This window comes from Pseudochaenichthys georgianus, unplaced genomic scaffold (assembly GCF_902827115.2).
Source record: "Pseudochaenichthys georgianus unplaced genomic scaffold, fPseGeo1.2 scaffold_511_arrow_ctg1, whole genome shotgun sequence".
Lineage (NCBI taxonomy): Eukaryota > Metazoa > Chordata > Actinopteri > Perciformes > Channichthyidae > Pseudochaenichthys > Pseudochaenichthys georgianus.
The window spans coordinates 52,501-73,022 of NW_027263072.1; the positions used below are offsets into that span (position 1 = coordinate 52,501).

The window sequence follows — 20,522 nt, forward strand, 5'->3', positions numbered from 1 at the left end:
GTGAAATGTTCTGTAACGCACGAGTCAACACGTTCCATGCTCTCTTGAGAATTCTACAGATTCATCTGTCGATTGAATGTTTCTCAACTCTGTCATTAGGCTGCTTTCAAATTCATGCCTCTGTGGAAACATCGCTGCCTTTTTTAATTTATAATTTATATTTGAGTGTTGTATGTTTTGTAATAATGGACCAAGAGTCTCTTTAAATAATGATGATGATGATGATGATGATGATGATGATGATGATGATGATGATGATGATGATGATGATGATGATGATACACAAGTATTTCATTTAAAGGTGTCTATACAAATGCTATAATATAAAATCTAATGCAACAATCATGCTTTTATTCTTCCCTCTCTGACAGACTGCTCATTACTTCGAGTGGATCCGACTCCACACTGGATGGTCTGCAGTCACCAAGTTCAACTCCTGAGATTAAATGGGATTTAAGAGTTTCAATCAAAGATCTTTTTTTAATGAGATATACTTTAAACAGCCTTTTATCTGTTCACTGATTTCATTCAAATACAACTCTGTGTCCAATAAAACACATTGTCCTGTTTTCATGGATAACTAATTCCCGACGTTATTTGTGTATAAAATCTAGAAAAAAATAGTAATAAATAAAAATAGTTTTATATGTATTTGAAGCACAATAAAAATGCTGCTCTTCTAAGGTAACAAAGTACCAATTTGTGCATTCATAGCATTGTTTCTTATCTTAATATAGCTGTATGTTTATGTGCTCAAATCATAGACTGTATATATAAAGGCTCAAATGCACAGGGTGATATCAAATAAAATATTACAAAAGGAGCAATTCCAATATTTAACAAAAAAAGCTCCAGGATACAAACTTAGAAAATGTATATTTTTTATTTCTGATTGTCGTGAAAAAAGACGGCAGCATAACAACATTTAAAAAAAAAACAAATAAGTACAAACATGTGCAAAAATAACATTTAATAGGCGCGTTCACACCGCAGTACTTTTCCCACTTTAGTTCCGATATAGTTCTGAAGAGTTGCGTTCACACCTTTATATATACAGTCTATGGTTCACACCAAAAAGAGCCGGAACTAAAATGAGTTCATGAGAACCTTTTCACCCCCTTTTCCGTCCCTGCTAGAGAGCAGGGGCTTTCGTGGGAGAAAAAGGTTCCTATGTCTGATTGGCTGGGCGGATTGCAAACCACGCCCCGTAAAACTCCCAAAAGGTTTTGTGAAGCCGCCATTTTATTATCCTTGCATTAGCATTATTAGCATTAGCATTAGCCCAGCGCAGAAACGCAGAGAGACTAACTTATGGCAACACAAAAGAAAACATGGGAGCGGTGGAGATGAGGAGGTGTCGGCGTTCTGGCGATTTACTCGGAAAGCCTTCCCCAACTCCGGGGACTTCCGGCCGGGGACTCCGGGTGGCAGTATACACCGTGAAGTGGTTTGCGGCCTGCCAGTAAACCCAAAGCAGAAGAAGAAGTGACGTCAGCGGCTTCATTTGCCTAATCTTCCCCCAGGGACTCATTCCGGTGTGAACGCGATCTGTACGAGTTCATGAGAATTAAGAGTTCTCATGAACTAAGTTCATATGAACCTTTGTGGGAAAAGTACTGCGGTGTGAAAGCGCCTATTGTCAGTATATTTTTAGGCTGGCTTCCGTCGGATGGCATTCCTCAGAACGTTGAGATCACCGTCCACCTGCACACACATGCAAAATAAGACATTTTGATATAATGTGTGTGTGTGTGTGTGTGTGTGTTTGTGTGCTCATCACCTTTGCCAGCTCGTCTTTGAGCTCGTTGTATTTGTGAACATTGAATTTCTGGTGCGACGCTCTGTAGTGGAAGAAGTGAAGGAACTGACGATCTTTCACATGCGGATAGATGAACTCCTACACACACACACACACACACACACACACACACACACACACACACACACACACACACACACACACACACACACACACACACACACACACACACACACACACACACACACACACACACACACACACACACACACAGAGTGAGTTGAACACAGAACCCTTTGTACTCCTCACAAGACTCTCTATAACATGATTATCTCCCTAACCATTAAACTCTAATCTTTATCATTAATTATCTGGAGAAACCTCGCGACTGAAGATTACCCCTGTTTTACAAATCAACCTAATTTAATAAAACAAAGTGGGACCAGTCTTCTTTCATGACGTAGTGGGGTCTAGTCTTCTTTTATGACGTAGTGGGGTCTAGTCTTCTTTTATGACGTAGTGGGGTCTAGTCTACTTTTATGACGTAGTGGGGTCTAGTCTTCTTTTATGACGTAGTGGGGTCTAGTCTTCTTTTATGACGTAGTGGGGTCTAGTCTTCTTTTATGACGTAGTGGAGTCTAGTCTTCTTTTATGACGTAGTGGGGTCTAGTCTTCTTTTATGACGTAGTGGGGTCTGGTCTTCTTTTATGACGTAGTGGGGTCTAGTTTTCTTTTATGACGTAGTGGGGTCTGGTCTTCTTTTATGACGTAGTGGGGTCTAGTCTTCTTTTATGACGAAGTGGGGTCTAGTCTTCTTTTATGACGTAGTGGGGTCTAGTCTTCTTTTATGACGTAGTGGGGTCTAGTCTACTTTTATGACGTAGTGGGGTCTAGTCTTCTTTTATGACGTAGTGTGGTCTAGTCTTCTTTTATGACGTAGTGGGGTCTGGTCTTCTTTTATGACGTAGTGGGGTCTAGTCTTCTTTTATGACGAAGTGGGGTCTAGTCTACTTTTATGACGTAGTGGGGTCTAGTCTTCTTTTATGACGTAGTGGGGTCTAGTCTACTTTTATGACGTAGTGGGGTCTAGTCTTCTTTTATGACGTAGTGTGGTCTAGTCTTCTTTTATGACGTAGTGGGGTCTGGTCTTCTTTTATGACGTAGTGGGGTCTAGTCTTCTTTTATGACGTAGTGGGGTCTGGTCTTCTTTTATGACGTAGTGGGGTCTAGTCTTCTTTTATGACGTAGTGGGGTCTGGTCTTCTTTTATGACGTAGTGGGGTCTAGTCTTCTTTTATGATGAAGTGGAGTCTTCTTTTATGACGTAGTGGGGTCTAGTCTTCTTTTATGACGAAGTGGGGTCTGGTCTTCTTTTATGACGAAGTGGGGTCTAGTCTTCTTTTATGACGTAGTGGGGTCTAGTCTTCTTTTATGACGTAGTGGGGTCTGGTCTTCTTTTATGACGTAGTGGGGTCTGGTCTTCTTTTATGACGTAGTGGGGTCTAGTCTTCTTTTATGACGTAGTGGGGTCTAGTCTTCTTTTATGACGTAGTGGGGTCTGGTCTTCTTTTATGACGTAGTGGGGTCTGGTCTTCTTTTATGACGTAGTGGGGTCTAGTCTTCTTTTATGACGTAGTGGGGTCTAGTCTTCTTTTATGACGTAGTGGGGTCTAGTCTTCTTTTATGACGTAGTGGGGTCCAGTCTTCTTGTAGTGGGGTCCAATCTTTCTTTTTTGCAAAGTGGGGACCAGTCCTCTTTTTTTTTGCATATTGAGGTCTGTTTTTATACTTTTCTTGGTTGGGTGAGGTCCAGTCCTCTTTTTTAGTAATGTGGGGATGAGTACTCACTATGATAAATGAAACACACACAGACACACACCTGTTTGGTGAGGATGTAATAGGCGAAGAACAGCATGCTGGTGGTGAGGGAGATGAAGAAGGTAATTGGCTCCATGACATCCCATGGATACACATTCCTGCAAACATACACACATTAAAAACATGATTATAGCGTAGTGCAGAAAGGTTAGGCCTGTGTGTGTGTGTGTGTGTGTGTGTGTGTGTGTGTGTGTGTGTGTGTGTGTGTGTGTGTGTGTGTGTGTGTGTGTGTGTGTGTGTGTGTGTGTGTGTGTGTGTGTGTGTGTGTGTGTGTGTTTATTACCAGGTGAGGTAACCCAGGAATCCTCCCTGCAGCGACAGGTATGCAAGCCCCGCCCACCCCAGTTGTGTTGTTCTAGACTCCGCCTCCAGCGCCATCTTGACTCTCTCCTGTACACACACACACACACACACACACACACACACACACACACACACACACACACACACACACACACACACACACACACACACACACACACACACAAGGAAGGTTTGTATTACCCAAATTAAATATGAGACAGAAAACAGTCACCCATTCATCATTCAGGAACATTCTTATGTACAATTCAAAAGGTTGCTAACAAATCATTTCAGTACTATAACATATCATTGAAGTGTGCCTGCGGCTATGTACGTATTATTTTGTACAATTATTTGTATTTTTTTGTTTGGCTTTATGATTGGATGACCATTTTAGTTTTCACTTCCTCTAGCATTGTAAATTGCATGAAATGATGGGCTGTTTTGTTTTAGTTTAGTTTCAAGTTGGTTGTGTGTGTGTGTGTGTGTGTGTGTGTGTGTGTGTGTGTGTGTGTGTGTGTGTGTGTGTGTGTGTGTGTGTGTGTGTGGGTGTGTGTGTGTGTGTGTGTGTGTGTGTGTGTGTGTGTGTGTGTGTGTGTGTGTGTGTGTGTGGGTGTGTGTGTGTGTGTGTGTGGGTGTGTGTGTGTGTGTGTGTGTGTGTGTGTGTGTGTGTGTGTGTGTGTGTGTGTGTGTGTGTGTGTGTGTGTGTGTGTGTGTGAGTGAGGACCCCAGGACGAAGAGGCTCATGCTAGTGCTAACGGGGATCCTGATGAAGAACAAGGCCAGGTGGAAACACACTGATCTCCGCGCTCAGCAGGGTGTGTCAGATTGTGAGTGTTGTGCCGTACTGTCTCCAGAGGCTGCAGCTGCTTCCTCAGCTCCTCCTGCTTCACCAGCAGGTTGGTGTGTTTGCTGTGCAGCTGCTGAGGAAGACTCAGAGCCGAGTGAAGAAGACGAACTACGTACTTCATGTCATCGACACCCAACACATGTTCATGAGACGCACCTGAGAGGGACAGACACACAGGTGTGTTACTTTAACACAAACTGAGCCACACCTGTATTATAATCACAGAGAACCAATGTGTGGGAGAAAGAGTCCGATAACGTCGCTTTCAGCTCTTAAGGAACATATCCTGAACGTGGAGAGATGGACGGGGTACACACACGGTGACACATTCACATTCTGACCTGGTTTGAAGCTCACCAGCTGCTCCCTTTTATGCAAAGCTAAGCTGAGCTGACCACACACACACACACACACACACACACACACACACACACACACACACACACACACACACACACACACACACACACACACACACACACACACACACACACACACACACACACACACACACACACACACACACACACACACACACACACACACACACACACACACACACACACACACACACACATACCATGTATACATCACTTCAGGGGACATTACATTGACTTACATACATTCCCTGGAGACTTATCCTAACCTGAACGATAATCATAACCAACACATGCCTAATCCTAACCAAGTCTTTTGTCCCCATAAGGGAGGCGAGTCCCCACACGTGACTGTGTAAACAGATTTAGGTCCCCACAAGTATATTAATGCTAGTCCACCCACACACACACACACACACACACACACACACACACACACACACACACACACACACACACACACCTTGTCCAAGTGAGCAAATGTTGTGTGTGACGTCGTTGATGATCAGTTGAAAATCTTTGTCTAAAACAGTTTCCATGAAGGTGCATGTGGAGATTCTCTGTCCATCTGAAGGAAGAACAAAAGTTTAGTTTCAGGTATTTATTATTTATTAAACTTTACTTGTGCTATTGTCACTTGTTTGTGTACACTTTGAGTAACAGTAAGTCTTTTATTTTAAAAGTGAGATATTTTTTTAGAAAGTTAGAATTGTTAAGACACTTCAGTGCACCTTTTGCGGAAGTGGAATATGTTACACTTTAGGGACAAGGTGTGGCCTTCTTCTCCACATTCTGGATACTTTGTAAAGTTTGAACATCTGAGAGATTACATTTTTATAAAGCAAGGACATTTTTGGAAAGTGATTGTATTCGTTGAACATGAACACATTTCAGGAAGCGGGACATTTAAGGAAAATGTTGATGTTATTAAAGAAAGAACACTTTTTTAAATTGAGGAAGTTTCATTAAAGTATGAATGTTTTTAGGAAGTCCGGTTGCTTCAGTACTTTCTACTTGTACTTTCTACAAAACCCTGAAAATTAGGACTTCGTTTTAGGGTTAAACGGAAAAAACTGAAGCGTTGACTTCAATGAAATGTATTATGTCAACAGATTTCACATAACTGTGTTAGGTTAGTTCAAAGCAGTTAAATAAAGTTGAAATAACAAATATTAGGTTCAACTTAATAGTATTGCTTTCAACTAACCTCATGCAGAAATGTGAAATCTGTTGACAGAATACATTTAATTAAGGTCAACGTTTCAGTTTTTCAGTGCAAGCTCGGAAATAGAGAATCAGATGGAGGGTCAAGGTGTGGGTTAGAGTCTTTACAAGAGCAGATGTTTCAGTACTTCCTCAAAACACTGAAATGTAGGACTTTGTTTTAGGGTGAAGCTCAGAAATTGAGAAACAGATGAAGCGTTAAGGTGTGGGTGATGGGCTAAAGAAATCTTGCAGCACCCTGTTGGTGTGTGTTTGTGTTACCTCCGTTGAGCAGCGAGGCGCTCTGCACCCCCGGGTCTTTGGCTGTGATTTCACTCAGCAGATCTCCCACGGTGGTCAGCATCGGCGTCAGAGTGAAGCGACCGAGGCCACCTGCAGGGAGGCGGAGAGAGAGGACCGGGCGGCCAAGGCTGTATCGAACTGATGCATCTGAGAGAGAGAGAGAGAGAGAGAGAGAGAGAGAGAGAGAGAGAGAGAGAGAGAGAGAGAGAGAGAGTACACACATGCTTTACTCAAGTACAAGTACTGATACTGGTGTTTAGAAATACTCTGGTAAAAGTAGAAGTACTGACTAATCTTCTTTACTCAAGTGAAAGTAAAGAGACTTTGAAGTGTACTTCAGTAGAAAGTACCCAGAGCTAGCAGCTGCTTTAAAGAGTACCTGACCTCCCTTTATATTAATAGAACAGTAATGTCATTGTTAGCTAATGAATGTTTCCATGGTGAACAACGGCAACATGACAACGTTTCCATTGGTCCCTGTTCGGAAAATATCACTCGACACCAGGTTGAGAATCAAAAATCAGGCTCTAGCTTATTCTTGCAAGAAGGAGCAGAGTGACATACAAAGGATATGGGTTAACTCACACACTTGGGGCATGTTGCTCAAAGGGTTACCGGAGCAGCAAAAAACATCAGGCTTATATCGTCCAAAACACGGAGATAGATAACAACAAAGTCGGAAATCGAGGTGGCGCTAATATCAGCCCGCGTGTGTCGGAAAAGCGTGGGGTCATCTGCGACCTCTTCTAGACTTCCTTCACGCCTCATAGAAATTAGATATGTAGGAGACAACAAGTATGTGTCTGTCTCCTCATAAAGATCAACAGCCTGAAATTCCCTGCCTCCTCCTATCATAAAGAGGCAGCTGCCAGGTCGTACACAGATCAGAGTCACACATGATATCAGTGCATTAAAACAAACCCTAAGAGGAGACAACAGGATTTCTCCATTGGTCCCTCTTCTTTAGAGAAGACCAGGAAGTGATGGATACACGGATCGTGTTCCAACCAATAGGCACGCAACGACTCTAAATAATAATGATCACGCCACAAACACACATTCAGACTAAAGGAACCAGCTGTTTGGGAAATGAGAGAAGTAGAAAGTACAGGTATTTGAGTTCAACATGTAAGAAGTAGAAAGTACAGGTATTTGGGTTCAACATGTGAGAAGTAGAAAGTACAGGTATTTGAGTTCAACATGTAAGAAGTTTTAAGTACAGGTATTTGTGTTCAACATGTAGGAAGTAGAAAGTACAGGTATTTGAGTTCAACATGTAAGAAGTAGAAAGTACAGGTATTTGAGTTCAACATGTAAGAAGTAGAAAGTACAGGTATTAGTGTTCAACATGTAAGAAGTAGAAAGTACAGGTATTTGAGTTCAACATGTAAGAAGTAGAAAGTACAGGTATTAGTGTTCAACATGTAAGAAGTAGAAAGTACAGGTATTTGAGTTCAACATGTGAGAAGTAGAAAGTACAGGTATTTGTGTTCAACATGTAAGAAGTAGAAAGTACAGGTATTTGAGTTCAACATGTAAGAAGTAGAAAGTACAGGTATTAGTGTTCAACATGTAAGAAGTAGAAAGTACAGATATTTGAGTTCAACATGTAAGAAGTAGAAAGTACAGGTATTAGTGTTCAACATGTAAGAAGTAGAAAGTACAGGTATTTGAGTTCAACATGTGAGAAGTAGAAAGTACAGGTATTTGTGTTCAACATGTAAGAAGTAGAAAGTACAGGTATTAGTGTTCAACATGTAAGAAGTAGAAAGTACAGGTATTTGAGTTCAACATATGAGAAGTAGAAAGTACAGGTATTTGAGTTCAACATGTAAGAAGTAGAAAGTACAGGTATTTGAGTTCAACATGTAAGAAGTAGAAAGTACAGGTATTTGAGTTCAACATGTAAGAAGTAGAAAGTACAGGTATTTGTGTTCAACATGTAAGAAGTAGAAAGTACAGGTATTTGTGTTCAACATTTAAGAAGTGGAAAGTACAGGTATTTGAGTTCAACATGAGAGAAGTAGAAAGTACAGGTATTTGAGTTCAACATGTGAGAAGTTTTAAGTACAGGTATTTGTGTTCAACATGTAGGAAGTAGAAAGTACAGGTATTTGGGTTCAACATGTAAATAGTCGAAAGTACAGGTATTTGAGTTCAACATGTAAGAAGTAGAAAGTACAGGTATTTGAGTTCAACAAGTAAGAAGTAGAAAGTACAGATATTTGAGTTCAACATGTAAGAAGTAGAAAGTACAGGTATTTGAGTTTAACATGTAAGAAGTAGAAAGTACAGCTATTTGAGTTCAACATGTAAGAAGTAGAAAGTACAGGTATTTGAGTTCAACATGTAAGAAGTAGAAAGTACAGGTATTTGTGTTCAACATGTAAGAAGTAGAAAGTACAGGTATTTGAGTTCAACATGTAAGAAGTAGAAAGTACAGGTATTTGTGTTCAACATGTAAGAAGTGGAAAGTACAGGTATTTGAGTTCAACATGTGAGAAGTAGAAAGTACAGGTATTTGTGTTCAACATGTAAGAAGTAGAAAGTACAGGTATTTGTGTTCAACATGTAAGAAGTGGAAAGTACAGGTATTTGTGTTCAACATGTAGGAAGTAGAAAGTACAGGTATTTGTGTTCAACATGTAAGAAGTAGAAAGTACAGGTATTTGAGTTCAACATGTGAGAAGTAGAAAGTACAGGTATTTGAGTTCAACATGTAAGAAGTAGAAAGTACAGGTATTAGAGTTCAACATGTGAGAAGTAGAAAGTACAGGTATTTGTGTTCAACATGTAAGAAGTAGAAAGTACAGGTATTTGTGTTCAACATGTGAGAAGTTTTAAGTACAGGTATTTGTGTTCAACATGTAGGAAGTAGAAAGTACAGGTATTTGTGTTCAACATGTAAGAAGTAGAAAGTACAGGTATTTGAGTTCAACATGTGAGAAGTAGAAAGTACAGGTATTTGAGTTCAACATGTAAGAAGTAGAAAGTACAGGTATTAGAGTTCAACATGTGAGAAGTAGAAAGTACAGGTATTTGTGTTCAACATGTAAGAAGTAGAAAGTACAGGTATTTGTGTTCAACATATAAGAAGTGGAAAGTACAGGTATTTGAGTTCAACATGTGAGAAGTTTTAAGTACAGGTATTTGTGTTCAACATGTAGGAAGTAGAAAGTACAGGTATTTGTGTTCAACATGTAAGAAGTAGAAAGTACAGGTATTTGAGTTCAACATGTGAGAAGTAGAAAGTACAGGTATTTGAGTTCAACATGTAAGAAGTAGAAAGTACAGGTATTTGAGTTCAACATGAGAGAAGTAGAAAGTACAGGTATTAGAGTTCAACATGTGAGAAGTAGAAAGTACAGGTATTTGAGTTCAAAAGAAGTCAAAGTAAAAAGTCTTCAGAAAAATAATTAGTGGAGTAAAGTACTGATACCAGAAAAATGTACCAGTATTTGTACTCCATTACTTCCCACCTCTGGAGAGAGGGGTTAATAGATTAGAGCTTAGATTAGATTCAACGTCATCGCACAGAGAACAAGAACGTTCGCCCTCAACAGCGTTGGGTACCCCCAACCCGAGGTATAACTTTACGTATCCCAAGTATCTCTGGAAATAATAGTCTGAATGTCACCACATTTGGATTTCATGTTCACAGACAGTTATTGCACATATAAAACCAAAGGTCTCATCAATATCTTTGTCAATCTTTGAAATGTATACACTTTAATACACATTAATTATAGGCGAAAATGGAATGGGTAATTAAAAATCAGGAAGGTATGTTTGTACCATACTGTCATTATTGATGTACGGTCACTTATCACCAACACATATATCATTTGAACGCATCAGATAGTGACTGGATCCTGTTTAGAAGTAGGATATCTGACAGGTTGCTGTTTGAGGGACTTGTTTACCTTTAGCTGGAGGTTGAGTGCTGAACCTGGAGGCGACACACCACACCGGACCACACTGAGAGAGACATTATTATATTTTCTTCAGTTGCACAATCATGCAAATATCTAAGCAATGCTGTGTCAGAGAGAGCCAGATGCAAAAGGTGTGGCAACAGAAACAATGGAGCCGAGGAAAAGAGGAAGCTTGCAGAAGAGTTCATACTTTCAGAGATGCTTTGATGTGGAAATACTTGTAGTTGTGACAAAGGAAGTTGCCTAACACAGCATTAGTAGTAATAGTATGCAGTTAAAGTAGTTCCTGATGCAGTTGTTTAGTTTAAAGGTATCTGAGCAGATAACGGAGGAAGAGTCCCTCCACTTTGTCGTTCTTAAATATACTTGATGTCAGAAAGCTGTTAAACTTTACAATAAGTTAAACTCACTGTGTTGATTCGGCGTGACGCCCTGCAGAGCAATCTGGAGACAAACATGGCTGAGCCGTGACAGATGTGAAGCTTCTGCTCAGAGCCGAGATCCAGCCGACACCTCGAGGCTGAGGTATGCGAGGCGAGTGGAAACAGGTTTCATTCAAAGCAGCAGCAAGAGCTTCAGAGAAGTTAACCCTGTCCTGCCTCGCTCTGACTGCACTGTAAAACACACGGTGCTCTGTGGCAGGAAACGGTTCACCGTACAGGAAGTGAGAAACGGAAGTCAGACGGAAGTCAAGAACTGTCGTCTAACAGTAGATTCAAGACAGAACGTGCTTAAAGAACAAGTTCAAAGGTTGTAAGGTGTGGAAGCACTTCCTGATTCATATAATGTCTATTTGTTTGCGTAATTGAATGTTTCTAAAGCATTTTTCTCACGTTTAACAATGCCAGCTTCAACTGAAACCCAACCACGACTATTTTATATAAAGACATAAAAGGAGAGATGTAAGCTAATTAGCGCTTCGTTCATTTATTTCCCTGTACGACGTCTTTTTCAAGCAAATGAGGGGGCGTAACTGTCAGAGCCAAAACCTCTTTTAATTCCCTATGTCTTTGCTAACAAAGCTTAACTCGCGCTCTATAGGTGTTAGCTTTTATACAACAGAAATAAATAGAAAAAATATGAAAAATGTACTTTAGAAGAGATTTCTCATCAAACTGGATAAAAGTACGTTACGATTAAATAAGTATGCAACTCTGCTGCGCTGGTCATTTTGCACGGAAACTGTTTTTAATACGTTTGATTGATGAACTAAAGATCTTAAAATCAATACAGATGTATTTATTATAAACGTTAGTCCTTAACATCTATCACTGTGTATATCACCATTCAAACATCTTTTAGAAGTTGAGCAAACCCCACACAGCTCAGTAAAGACTGTGAGATGTTGACTTTATTTGATCATTTCAGTAAAAACTAAGGTTCATATTTCTCTCTTTATTATAATACTGATGAACGTTCAAAACAAAGCACTTTGTAACTTACCACCTATGTTTTAAAATGCTTAATAAGCACCGTAACTTTCATGATATAATTTCTCCGTCATAATCGGTTGTTTCTGTGAACGGCCGACTGTTGAGTGACGGCAAATGCTGCGGCCGCAAGGCATTGTGGGGCAGCATTTTCTCCTCTCCTCTCGGTGAGGGAGGTCCAGTGGTTCCTAAGCTAAAGGAGGCTATAAAGGAAGTTTGAAACCTCCTTTCCTTTCATCTAGAGAATTGGAACGGCACTTATCATGGCTGCCACTGAGGGGCTTCCGGGTCATTTCACTCCGTGAGGAAGGTTCCTAAGAGAAATGGACTATTCGACTTCAGCCCATCAGTGAGCAGCCAGGCTGTAAAGAGGTGCACAGGAAATAGAGATACAGGAAGTAGATATACAGGAAGTAGTCAAAAGAGTCTCCAGCCCAGCAGAGAGCAGCTTTTCGGTCATATTTAATCTCTTTTGTTTGTGTTTTTGGTTCTTAAGTATTCTTGTTTGGCTGTTTTTTCCCCGTCATTTTGCATTTCTATCGGGTCATATTCTGTCAGTGTATGGTTGCTATGTTTTGGTTGCTTTGCGTCTCTTCTTGGACACATCACATCTCTTCTCTGCATCTATTTGTTGTCTCTTACTTTAACCATAAGCAATACCACAGTGTAGAAACACGTGCAGTGATCCAATAAAGCCTTAGTGCCAAAATCAAAGTACTTATGATGTTAAATAGTAAGTATCGTATTAACACTAATGCATGAATGTGTTCATCACGTCAAGGCTGCCGCTTGTAGAGATGGAGCTAGTTTTTCATTCTTAAAAGGGACGTTCATTTATAGTAGCCTGTAGTAGTATTTATAGTATAGTAGTAATTATAGTATATTTAGTCATGCAAAGTAAAGAGTTGAAGCTCCTCACATACACCACTTCCTGTCTCTGGTTTCCTGTTCGTCTCTCAGATCCAACACGGAGCCTCATCCCAATACCCCTCCTCGACTCCTCTCTTCCCCTCCTCCTTGACTTGACCTGGAAATCGATCAAGACAGGCCATGTTGAAGGACGTCCCAATAGCTGAAATGCAGTCGAGGAGGGGTGAGGGAGGAGGGGTGAGGGAGGAGACGAGATCGAGGGAGGACACACACGAGCAGACTAGCGGAAGTGTTTTCACTACTCGCGTATACAAGCCCCGCCCCCACCGTCACAGCTGGTCCCTTTCAACAGAGGAAACCCGACAACTGGAAGATGAGTGGAAAAGCGTCACATATCAGTGCTCACAGCTCCGTGGGAATTATTATGTGCAATTCATTTCTAAAAGGCTTTCACATTACTATCATTATATTTGTATTTAAATGTAGGGTGCATTTTACACCAAAACGGAACACAAAAGCAGGACCAACCATCATTGAATTCCTTGACTAACAAGAGAAAGATTCATCATTGAAATAAATATTTAACAACAGATAGGCCGGTTCTAAAGGTTCTTCAGTTCAGCCCGATGAGAGGGAGACAGCTGTGCTCATGTCAGTCGTTTAAGAGTGAACGAGGCCATCCCAATTAATACCTGAGGACTCCTCTGTCCTCGCGTCACCTCCTCGTGTCTCTCGCTCGCATCTTACGGAGGCGGAGCTAAGACGCAAGGAAGGGAAGCGAGTGAGGGAAAGGAGGAGTCGAGGAGGGGTATTGGGATGAGGCTTTGCCCTGATTTCACCCTCACTTCTCTCTGTTGTGTCGCTCGCCGCAAACTTCCCCTTTTCGCAGCTGCAACGCACACATGAATGCATCAACAAGATATAATACTATAATATATATTATTCTGCATGATGAGTCACTTTTGGTACATAAAGTACATGTTTAAACGTGTGTACTTTTACTTAATTTTAAAATTGTAACAGTTTTTATGCAGTTCCAGGTGTGACCTCAAGAGGGCGATGTTTCATTCTGTGCATCTGATACAGAAACTCAAGTGTGTGCGTGCGTGTATGTGCGTGCGCGCGCGCGTGTGTGTGAACAGGAAATGTGTGTGTTAATAGCTGTGAATCACCTTTCTGTAACCAAGTACATTTAATGAAGTACTGCGAATACTTCAGAATAGTTTGGAGGTATATTCTGATTCTGAGTATTTATATTTTCTGCAGAGGGAGATATTTTAACGTTTTAAAACACTTTGGAGAATATATTTTTACATACAAATAGTTAGCGCAGAGAAATGTTATATACACATAATTACAGATTATTATTATTATTATATATAAAGTTCAAATTAACTGCATTTTTTAAGATATACTCTACTTTGACTTTAAGTGCAATATCTGAGTACTTCTTCCTCTAGTCATCACGACATCATCAGATTACATTAGATTGACTTTGTTGACGCCAGGCTGGGAATCTGTTTGTTGCAGCCAATCCTATTTCAATGTAAATACTTATATTTTACTATATTTTTTACATGTCATTATAGATTTCTTAAATGAGTTATCTATCTGTTTTTGTAATTTTGGTTTTACTTTAATGCATGCACCACGACACCAAGTCAAATTCCTCGTTCGTGTCAACCTACCGGTGATAAAGTTATAATACACTAAGAGACTCTATGCATGTCTTAAAGAATGTAGGCTGCATGTAAATACATCCTCATTGCTGCAGAGGCTCTCCCCTCTCTCCCTCTCTCCCTCTCTCCCTCTCTCTCTCTCTCTCCCTCTCCCCCTCTCTCTCTCTCTCCCCTCTCTCCCTCTCTCTCTCTCTCTGTATCGATGGCTGCAGGTATCGACGATGCTTGCACGGGAGGGGAGGGGGGGGGGGCGGTGCTGGGGTACACCTGTGAGCAGATATAAAGTGCACGAGGATCCGGGACCAGTTCACCTGAAGTCCTGCAGACATCAGCAGCATCTGAGAGTCTGGAGGCAGCAGAAACACACCGGAAATGGGATTTAACTAAACTAACCGGGATTATTTCTTTCTTTCTTCATTTATTTTGTTCGCCCTTTTAACGTGATTCAGAGAAAAGGAACTTCTCCCTGAAAGCAACAGGTAGGATTTATCAATGTGTGTTTTACCTGCTTGTAGGAATGACAGATATTTTAAACACATCTGTATTCAACAGAAGTTAAACAATGCAAAGGACATTTAAGATGGAAGTTTCGCCTTGTGGTTTTTACTGAGGATATTGTGTTAATTTATAGGATTCACGAGTTTTAGGAAATTATTTTCAAAGTAAAACCTTTTTTTCGTTTTTAGTGTGATGTTTTATTGAAGAAGTGAAACGCTGTTATTTCTGAGGCTTATTTTTACAAATGTTATAATTATTTGTACCTTTTATAACATTTTTGGGAGTTCTTCTATGTATTTATTTTTCTGCCCCCTCAGCAGTCATGCACCCTCACTCGGTGCTGATGGTGAGTCTCGCGCTCGTGCTCGTGACGTGTTCGCGCGGAAGGGAGGCTCGTGTCAGACTGAACTCCATCCGCACTGTGATCCTGCGGGAGGGGCACGCGCTGCCGTTGAACAGGAGCACGTGGGAGCCCAGTCTGGACCTGACGGTGAGTGTGTGACGTCATGGCGTTATCTCTATCTTTGAGGTGATGGAACGTTGGAGGCGGGAAACGTTCCATCACATCAACACCACGTTCCATTATCAGACAGTAACAGTACGGTCCATTATAATAAAGTCACGGTACTTCTGTGCAGCTGTATCAGTGCATGAGCGACCTGGAGTGCCGCGAGGGCAGCTACTGCCACGCCCCCACCAAAGGCCCCGCCCACTCCCGCTGTCAGACCTGCCGCAGGAGGAAGAGGCGTTGCCATAGAGATGGCATGTGTTGTCCTGGAAACAGCTGCAGCAACAGTAAGATTAATATATATATATTATATATACTTTTTGAACTTGTACTGTCATATCTCTGTCGTGTTATAGTGATATCTGAATGTCTTGTGTTTTATACCCTGTAAAAAGAACAGAAAAGTGACATTGAGATGATAAGAAAGTCAGAAATACGAGCTGCAAGTTTTATTTACTGTTTACAAATGATTTGAGGCAGAATGTCTCAGTATCTGCTCAAAATAAGAGCCGCACAACAAAGGGTTTCACGTGTCATTAGAATGTCTAAAGCACATTATTGCGAATCAGTAGAACAATGCTGTGAAATCAATCTTTTTCATTATGCTCAGGCTGATGACTAGAAATGATTCTCCTTTTATTCCTTTTTATTAGTTCAACAATTTAGCACATTTTCTGCGCTCATTCTATTCCGTCTATTCGTTGTAAGCGCTCGTCCCTCCCTCAGATATCTGCGTTCCAGGCGACGACAGCTTTGTGTCTCAGGCGATCCCCGACGGAGAGATGAGTACTCTGTCCCAGAAGAGAGGCTGGAGGAAGCGGAGCCGGATGGAGCCCAAAGGACCCTCCAGTAAAGGTGAGATTCTTTCACTTTTAATTCATCACATTCTGTTTCATTGTTATAGTGTTTTACAATCTGTGTTTTAAAATGCCATTTTATAATAGTTTTCTGCTGCACTATTTCTTAATGCTCCTAATGTCTCTCATTTGTGTGGAAGCACTTTGAATTGCCTTGAGTTGAAAGACACAGTTATCGCTTTTCTCAACACACAATCTTGAACTCTCCTCAAGGTGACATTTTGATTTCTGGTTGTAATTGCTACCTTCACAGAATAGAGGTCGTATTTTTCCTTGTAGTGTTTCTGTTCTGATTTATGTAAAGCGTCTTTGAGCATTACGAAAAGCGCTATAAAAATCCAATGCATTATTATCTAATGAATTCTTTCCATGTTTGCAGGTCAGGTGGGCGACCCGTGCCTCCGCTCCTTAGATTGTTCCGAGGCGTTGTGTTGCGCCCGTCACTTCTGGACCCGAATCTGTAAGCCGGTGTTGCGGGGGGGACAGGTTTGCACGCGACACCGGCGGAAGGGGAACCACGGGCTGGAGCTGTTCCAACGCTGCCCATGTGGGGACGGACTTAGCTGCCGGACGCTGCGAGACCCCGACGCCAAAGCTTCATCATCATCGCCATCATCTTCACTGATGGCGGCGGTGGCAAAGTCAAAGTTTGCGGCGTCTTCTTCTTCTTCTCATCACTCCTTCCCCCACACTTCACTTTCGTCCTCTCCTGCAGGACAGTTAGCGTCGGCATCTCCAGACGTGGCGAAAACACGACTTCACGTGTGCCAGAAACGATAAGAAGTTACTGATAGGATAAAAAATGAAGGGTGGACTTCCCTCTCTTTGCCAGAGAGACTAGAGACAAGCTGAGGCCAGAGTTTCTTTACTTTACATTGCTGAGGGAGCGTTGAATAAGCATTCACACCTGTGCCCCCCCCCCCCCCCCCCCCACACACACACACACACACCTCCAGTGTCTCAATGCAAACGAGCTTCCTGTCAGGCGGGAGTGAAACTCTTTGTGGTTCAGATCTGGTTTCCTCCTCTTCTGTCTAGACGAGCAGAAACTGCTTTGAAATCCAGTTCGTCTTCACCGACACCAACAGGAACAACGTTGATGTTGAAAACCTAATACATGTCTTTTGTCATGTAGGTTTTCAAGACCAACATACGAGCTGTTATTTTTAAAAAAAACCTTGATTTGAGGTGAAGGCAAGATGGATAACTTATTTCAGTAACATTTTATTAAATGGCTTTATTAAACTAAATGCTGAAGAAAAGTCCTAAATTGCACTGGTAAAAGTAACTTATTTATTAAGATATTTAATTAAATATATCCAATGATGTTTCACAAATGGAGAAAAGTCTGCAAAAAACAGCAAACTCAAAAATGTACAATGATCTTTTTCCTTTCCATAGACTTTCTGAATGTATTGTGAACATGTGATGTTCCACTTAACCCTAACCCTAACCCTAATTCAACTATATTTCTCAAAGGAAAAATGTAACTTAATCTTCAATTCTCTGTCCATGCTCTGCTATTATTACCAAAGTAATATACATATACAAAGAATTCTGAAGTTTCAGTCAATAGAAACTCGTTCACATCCCAAATCTGTGAAATGTGGCCTCTTTAAAACCCAGACTTTCGCCGCCAAAACATTAAAGGACTGAAGTTTCTGCAGAAGTTGGGATTGGTTGCACTATTGTTGTGAGAGGGAGATGTTTCTATTAGTTGGTGTAACTTGATGTATGTTTATTTGGAGTTTAAATTCCCCCACTTGCTGTGGAAATCTGTGTGTTTATGATTAAAAGGATTGGTCACCTAAAATATGTTTGTGTGATTTGTTTTTGGGACAAACTTGGATCTCTAGATTAAGCCTTTAAGATATCAAAAGTTTCTCAAATGAAAATACTTTATTAAATGTACCAAAATAGTTTAGTAAACATAGATTTGTCTGTCAGTCTTTCTCTCAGAGAGTTGTGTAGATGTAAAAAGACATGAAGCTAACTCACGAAAGTCAAAATGATGTTGATTTTTAGGAAAATATGTGATAAATAAAAAAAAGTACGTTCCCTGCCTTTTCTGTTTTCCCGCTGTTTTGATTGTCTAATTGTCTTCACATGGTGTTGTCTGTCTAGTATATGTAGTTCTCGTCTTCCCCTGTCTCGTTGCCAGATTGTCTTGTGTGTTCCAAGCATTCCAGCGTAAGATATTTTGTCATTGTCCTTAGAGTTATCATCCAGAGAGTTATCGTCCAGAGAGTTATCGTCCAGAGAGTTATCGTCCATAGAGAGTTATCGTCCAGAGAGTTATCGTCCAGAGAGTTATCGTCCAGAGAGTTATCGTCCATAGAGAGTTATCGTCCAGAGAGTTATCGTCCAGAGAGTTATCGTCCAGAGAGTTATCGTCCATAGAGAGTTATCGTCCAGAGAGTTATCGTCCAGAGAGTTATCGTCCATAGAGAGTTATCGTCCAGAGAGTTATCGTCCAGAGAGTTATCGTCCATAGAGAGTTATCGTCCAGAGAGTTATCGTCCAGAGAGTTATCGTCCAGAGAGTTATCGTCCATAGAGTTATCGTCCAGAGAGTTATCGTCCAGAGAGTTATCGTCCAGAGAGTTATCGTCCATAGAGAGTTATTGTTCATAGAGAGTTATCGTCCCGAGAGTTATCGTCCAGAGAGTTATCGTCCAGAGAGTTATCGTCCAGAGAGTTATCGTCCATAGAGAGTTATTGTTCATAGAGAGTTATCGTCCCGAGAGTTAGATTAAGTAAGTAGTTTTTGTAGTTTTTTGATAGTATAGGTTAGACAGTTTATTGAGTGTTTGTTGTGTTGCTTTATGTATTCAGTGTGTTTTTGTCTACATTAGAACACTTTATTTTGACACTTTGTTTGTCTCTGCATCGTGCATTTGATTCCACGCCTTTGTACAGCCTTAACAAACAGTGTCTGGAGCAAAGACCATCTCACAGTCAGTGTGAGGAGCATCAACACGAGGAGCTTTCCTCCCAGCTGTACAAAACCAAAAGCTTTACCATAAATACTATTTCAATGTCTTCATTACCCCTTAGATAGAATGAGATGTCGTCAAATAATCTGGTCAAGTGCTATAATCACGTCAAATGTAAAAATGTTTGCCGTTGGTTTTGGTTCGATTGTTTTCCCCATACATCAATTAATGTAATGCTGTTGTTGTAATACCCATTAGATAGTAAACATTATATTTCTTCAACATATAGTGAACATTAAATACTCACCCTGATTTGGCAGATTCCTGTTTGCTTTTGGTCTCTCAAAGATTTGGACTCATCGACATCTCTCTTTTTCCATTTGACGATTGGTTCAGGCGTTCCACCTGGATGTGTAGTTTCATAAATTGTCATTTATTTATTTTTATCTTAAAATGTATGCATGCCTCTTAATTAAAGTGTTGCTATTTACTTTTACTGGAACAATGTAAATGTCCCAAGTAAAGGTATAGTATGATTATATTTGACAAATAAAAGTAACACTATATTTGAAGGGCTGTGCATAATAATAATAATAATAATAATAGATTTATTTTGTTAGCGCTTTTACAGGTGCTCAAAGACACTTTACAGATATAGTGAAAAGAAAGAACAAGATAAGATTCACATCTGTCATAAACATGTAGGAATAATAATTTGGACTGCTCTTATTAGGTGTCATTCAGTCAATTCACTCATACCCCATTCAAATGTAAAATTCTACGAGCTAAAAGCTAATAGCTAATAGCTAGTAGCTAATGGATAGTAGCTAATGGCCTAACAGCCGTTAGCTAGCATACCGCACATAGTCCAGTAAGTTGTATTTGAATGTCTTAAAAGGATTCACAAACTCACAACACGACCACCCTGCACTTCTTACGATGCTTGCTGGCTGGACTTAATAACGGTTTTGGTGTATATGTAATGGGTTTCGTCGTCTCTGGTTATACACATGTAATTAATGCAGCTCTGCTACTCACCACGGGGGATTCAGCAATGGACTTTAAATGCGACGCATCATATGACGTCACATGTTTGATCCGCGTGCGGTGATTGAAAATACTTCATTTAACTTAAAAA

General features: G+C 40.6%; 3 protein-coding genes across 7 annotated transcripts in view; 2 read left to right on the forward strand and 1 right to left on the reverse strand.

Moving 5' to 3' along the window:
* Positions 1 to 569, forward strand: part of cfi (complement factor I) — a 17,548-nt gene extending 16,979 nt beyond the window's left edge. For both annotated transcript variants that reach the window (XM_034078919.2, XM_034078920.2), the window contains exon 17: positions 372 to 569. In XM_034078919.2, coding sequence (XP_033934810.1) covers positions 372 to 440 — 69 coding nt within the window. In that variant the 3' untranslated portion in view covers positions 441 to 569. The remainder of the gene's footprint in view (positions 1 to 371) is intronic.
* A 295-nt stretch (positions 570 to 864) lies between these two features.
* LOC117442962 (calcium uniporter regulatory subunit MCUb, mitochondrial-like) lies at positions 865 to 11,646 on the reverse strand. Of its 2 annotated transcripts, XM_034078921.2 has the most exons (9): positions 11,018 to 11,646; positions 10,596 to 10,650; positions 6,652 to 6,819; positions 5,630 to 5,734; positions 4,788 to 4,945; positions 3,920 to 4,026; positions 3,638 to 3,734; positions 1,781 to 1,897; positions 865 to 1,704 (listed from the first exon to the last, which is right to left on the reverse strand). In XM_034078921.2, the coding sequence occupies exons 1-9, from the start codon at positions 11,063 to 11,065 to the stop codon at positions 1,651 to 1,653; spliced, it is 909 nt and encodes a 302-aa protein (XP_033934812.1). In that variant the 5' UTR covers positions 11,066 to 11,646; the 3' UTR covers positions 865 to 1,650. The 2 variants fall into 2 exon arrangements, with proteins under 2 accessions (XP_033934812.1, XP_033934813.1); XM_034078922.2 differs by lacking the exons at positions 10,596 to 10,650; positions 11,018 to 11,646 and adding an exon at positions 7,258 to 7,448.
* Positions 11,647 to 14,848: 3,202 nt separating this feature from the next.
* LOC117442969 (dickkopf-related protein 2-like) lies at positions 14,849 to 17,360 on the forward strand. Of its 3 annotated transcripts, none has more exons than XM_034078928.2 (5): positions 14,849 to 15,065; positions 15,402 to 15,574; positions 15,723 to 15,879; positions 16,301 to 16,447; positions 16,829 to 17,360. In XM_034078928.2, the coding sequence occupies exons 2-5, from the start codon at positions 15,407 to 15,409 to the stop codon at positions 17,227 to 17,229; spliced, it is 873 nt and encodes a 290-aa protein (XP_033934819.1). In that variant the 5' UTR covers positions 14,849 to 15,065; positions 15,402 to 15,406; the 3' UTR covers positions 17,230 to 17,360. The 3 variants fall into 3 exon arrangements, with proteins under 3 accessions (XP_033934819.1, XP_033934821.1, XP_033934820.1); XM_034078930.2 differs by having other exon boundaries at positions 16,319 to 16,447; XM_034078929.2 differs by having other exon boundaries at positions 15,405 to 15,574.
* The last annotated feature ends 3,162 nt before the right edge of the window (positions 17,361 to 20,522 follow it).

What these genes read in the sequence shown, in the direction of transcription:
- LOC117442969 (XM_034078928.2), top strand. Translation starts at nt 15,407, where the DNA reads ATGCACCCTCACTCGGTGCTGATGGTGAGTCTCGCGCTCGTGCTCGTG. An exon ending in AGCCCAGTCTGGACCTGACG is followed by an intron (nt 15,575 to 15,722) that starts GTGAGTGTGTGA and finishes ACTTCTGTGCAG; the next exon opens with CTGTATCAGTGCATGAGCGA. An exon ending in CAAAGGACCCTCCAGTAAAG is followed by an intron (nt 16,448 to 16,828) that starts GTGAGATTCTTT and finishes CCATGTTTGCAG; the next exon opens with GTCAGGTGGGCGACCCGTGC.
- LOC117442962 (XM_034078921.2), bottom strand. Translation starts at nt 11,065, where the DNA reads ATGTTTGTCTCCAGATTGCTCTGCAGGGCGTCACGCCGAATCAACACA. An exon ending in CGCCTCGCTGCTCAACGGAG is followed by an intron (nt 5,735 to 6,651) that starts GTAACACAAACA and finishes TTCTTCCTTCAG; the next exon opens with ATGGACAGAGAATCTCCACA. An exon ending in TCAAAGACGAGCTGGCAAAG is followed by an intron (nt 1,705 to 1,780) that starts GTGATGAGCACA and finishes ATGTGTGTGCAG; the next exon opens with GTGGACGGTGATCTCAACGT.